At 29.9% G+C, this 2,491-nt stretch overlaps 1 protein-coding gene across 1 annotated transcript in view; it reads left to right on the plus strand.

Moving 5' to 3' along the window:
• LOC119585430 (ribosome biogenesis protein BMS1 homolog) overlaps nucleotides 1-1,066 on the plus strand; it is a gene marked incomplete in the record, with an annotated part of 34,374 nt that extends 33,308 nt beyond the window's left edge. Inside the window, 2 exon segments of the mRNA XM_037934088.1 lie at nucleotides 466-618; nucleotides 815-1,066. Of these exon segments, the coding sequence (XP_037790016.1) occupies nucleotides 466-618; nucleotides 815-1,015 (354 nt within the window).
• Nucleotides 1,067-2,491: the final 1,425 nt, after the last annotated feature.

Genomic DNA, 2,491 nt, shown 5'->3' on the forward strand with positions numbered 1-2,491 from the left:
TTAACATTTTGCTTATAATTCACCCACAATAGTAACTGGAGTACAACTTAAACACACCTTTTTTTACGTTATTGGGAACAGAGAACTTTAAGAGTAACATAGTTAGACCTCTAATCTATGAAACCAGATGTGGGAATTCAGAATGCTGTACATGTTTCCTTTTTGAACAATTTGTTGCCTTTACTCAGTCAGAAAAAAATATAGTAAATTACCCTCATGTACCTTTTCCATGTTGGTGGTTTGAGATGTAATGGGTATTACAGTAGTTCTATTATATGAAAAAAATTATAAATTATTAGTATCTTGCTTGCTAAATACTTTCAGTAAGCAGGATTCATGAAACTGTAGAAGAGGGTTAGAAATACATACGTAAGATTTTACACTTCAGTACACACAGTGTAATAAAACAGCAATTTTATACAGGTTCTCTAAAATTTCATTAATGTCTTCAAATCTTTCCAACAGCCTATCACTCAACGCAGAGATTATGTTCCACTTCCACTTAAGGTTCCAAAAGCATTACAAAAGGATTTGCCGTATAATATGAAGCCTAAAGTTACACCAAAATCGAAAAAGGTTGAGCGTGTTGTTGTAGTGAAAGATCCACATGAAGTTGAGGTTAGTAATCACATTACAGTGTTCTGTTATCATGTTTTCATAATTCCCTTTTAAATCATTTATTAACAGAATTGATAACTTCAGATTTCTTTCTAGTTCATTTTTGCTTGAATATTACCTTTTTGCTTAATTTGTTTGATATAAACCATAAAATCAAAATACATTTTGAATAATCTGCAATTTTCAAAATCATCAGATGGATGACTTCATGAAGAGGTTGAAGGTAATGATGGAAGACAAATTGCAGAAAGAGAAGAAAGAGATGTTAGTTCGTAAAAAGAAGTTCATAAAAGAAAATGCAGACAAGGAACTTAAGCGTAAAATGCGAGAGTCACGTAAGAAGAAAGCAGCATGTCGTATTTTGGGCAAGAAAGCAGGGAAAAAAAGTGTTGTGTAGAGAAATAAAATATTTTGCGACAAAGAAAGTTCTGAATGTTTCTTTTTTTTTCAATAGTCCTAAGAAAAAATAAAATGGCAAGAATTTTGAGGAGACCAATATTTTGTATGCATAATCATCATATCTTAAAAGATGTGTATAAGTATTTGTTTTTCTTTGGAAATTAAAGGTTTTAAAGATAAAGAAAGTGTATAATTTCTATTGAATTTGAAGAGAAATAGTAATGTATAGTCTGGGATGGTGGCTAGCTCCCCACATAGCAGTCCACAGACCCAGTTGGTTTCAAATATATATTTTTGAAAGTGAATACTGCATATTTCAGGAAAAATAAATCAGTTTCATTCTTATTATGCAAGTTTAGGTATAAGAATCACTTGATAGTACAAATTCAACATATAGCTGTTGAGGTGTTTTTCTAAGAGTTATTCCATAGATATGGCATTATTAGTGAAACACATTTTCATATCAAAAACCTAACATTTTGTTATAGCACTTCAGTATTATGAAGATCAGCTAAATCATCATACATTATTGAAGCTATTATTAGGTTTGTTAAAATTGTTATTGTACATTATCATTTATGTACTAAGAATTATCAAATCAGAAAAATAGTAATATAAATGACTTTAGAGTAATAAAAAAAAAAAAAATTATAATAATAATATACTTCTAGAAAAATGAAAATTGTTTCACCATACCAGTAACATGATCCTGTTACATCTCACTATTTTTTTTTATCTTTTCAATTCCAACTATATCTTGTATCTTTGTATGAATATAATCAAAGGTAAAAAAAAAAATCCTTCTCGGCTGAAATCGATTTGTTACTTAACTCGTATCAGACAGAAACACAATGCAGGTGAAAGAAGACCAGAAAACTTTTCTGTTTAGCTGTCATCAGTTTCTGCTCTTTGGCTAATAAAAATGTTTCTGTAAATTTGGGTGACATTAATGATTTTGAGTACAGTTTGTCCGTAATTGAGAAAGTAAGCAAAGTTCATAAAAAAAAATTTATTTTTATATAAACCTTTTGTCATTGCTTCATGATTGCTGGACAAGTTTATACTTATAATAACTTGATATGCAATAAAATAAGTAAAAGATGTATATACTGTTGAAATCTATATCTAAAATTTTTATAGAATATTAATTTTTCTTGACTTCAAGCATGCATGGATACCTTCATCCAGTGTATTGGTATGTTCCTGAATTTTTTGTTTATGTAGAAGACACTATTCTCACTGCTGGCTCAGGTGCATGCTCTTCATCTGAATTCCCACATTTTCAACACTGACTTTATTGATATCATCTGGATGTTCATAGGTAAGCTCAGGGTATTTTTGATAGTTTAAATAAAAAATGTATCTTTGTAGGTATCTTGACAGTATCAACATGTCGTTTGAAAGTTGCAATTTAAAACCCCCCTTTGCCTCAACCAAGTTCAAGGTGGATGATGAAACCCTGAAATACTTTTGA

Source organism: Penaeus monodon, chromosome 19 (genome assembly GCF_015228065.2).
Source record: "Penaeus monodon isolate SGIC_2016 chromosome 19, NSTDA_Pmon_1, whole genome shotgun sequence".
NCBI lineage: Eukaryota > Metazoa > Arthropoda > Malacostraca > Decapoda > Penaeidae > Penaeus > Penaeus monodon.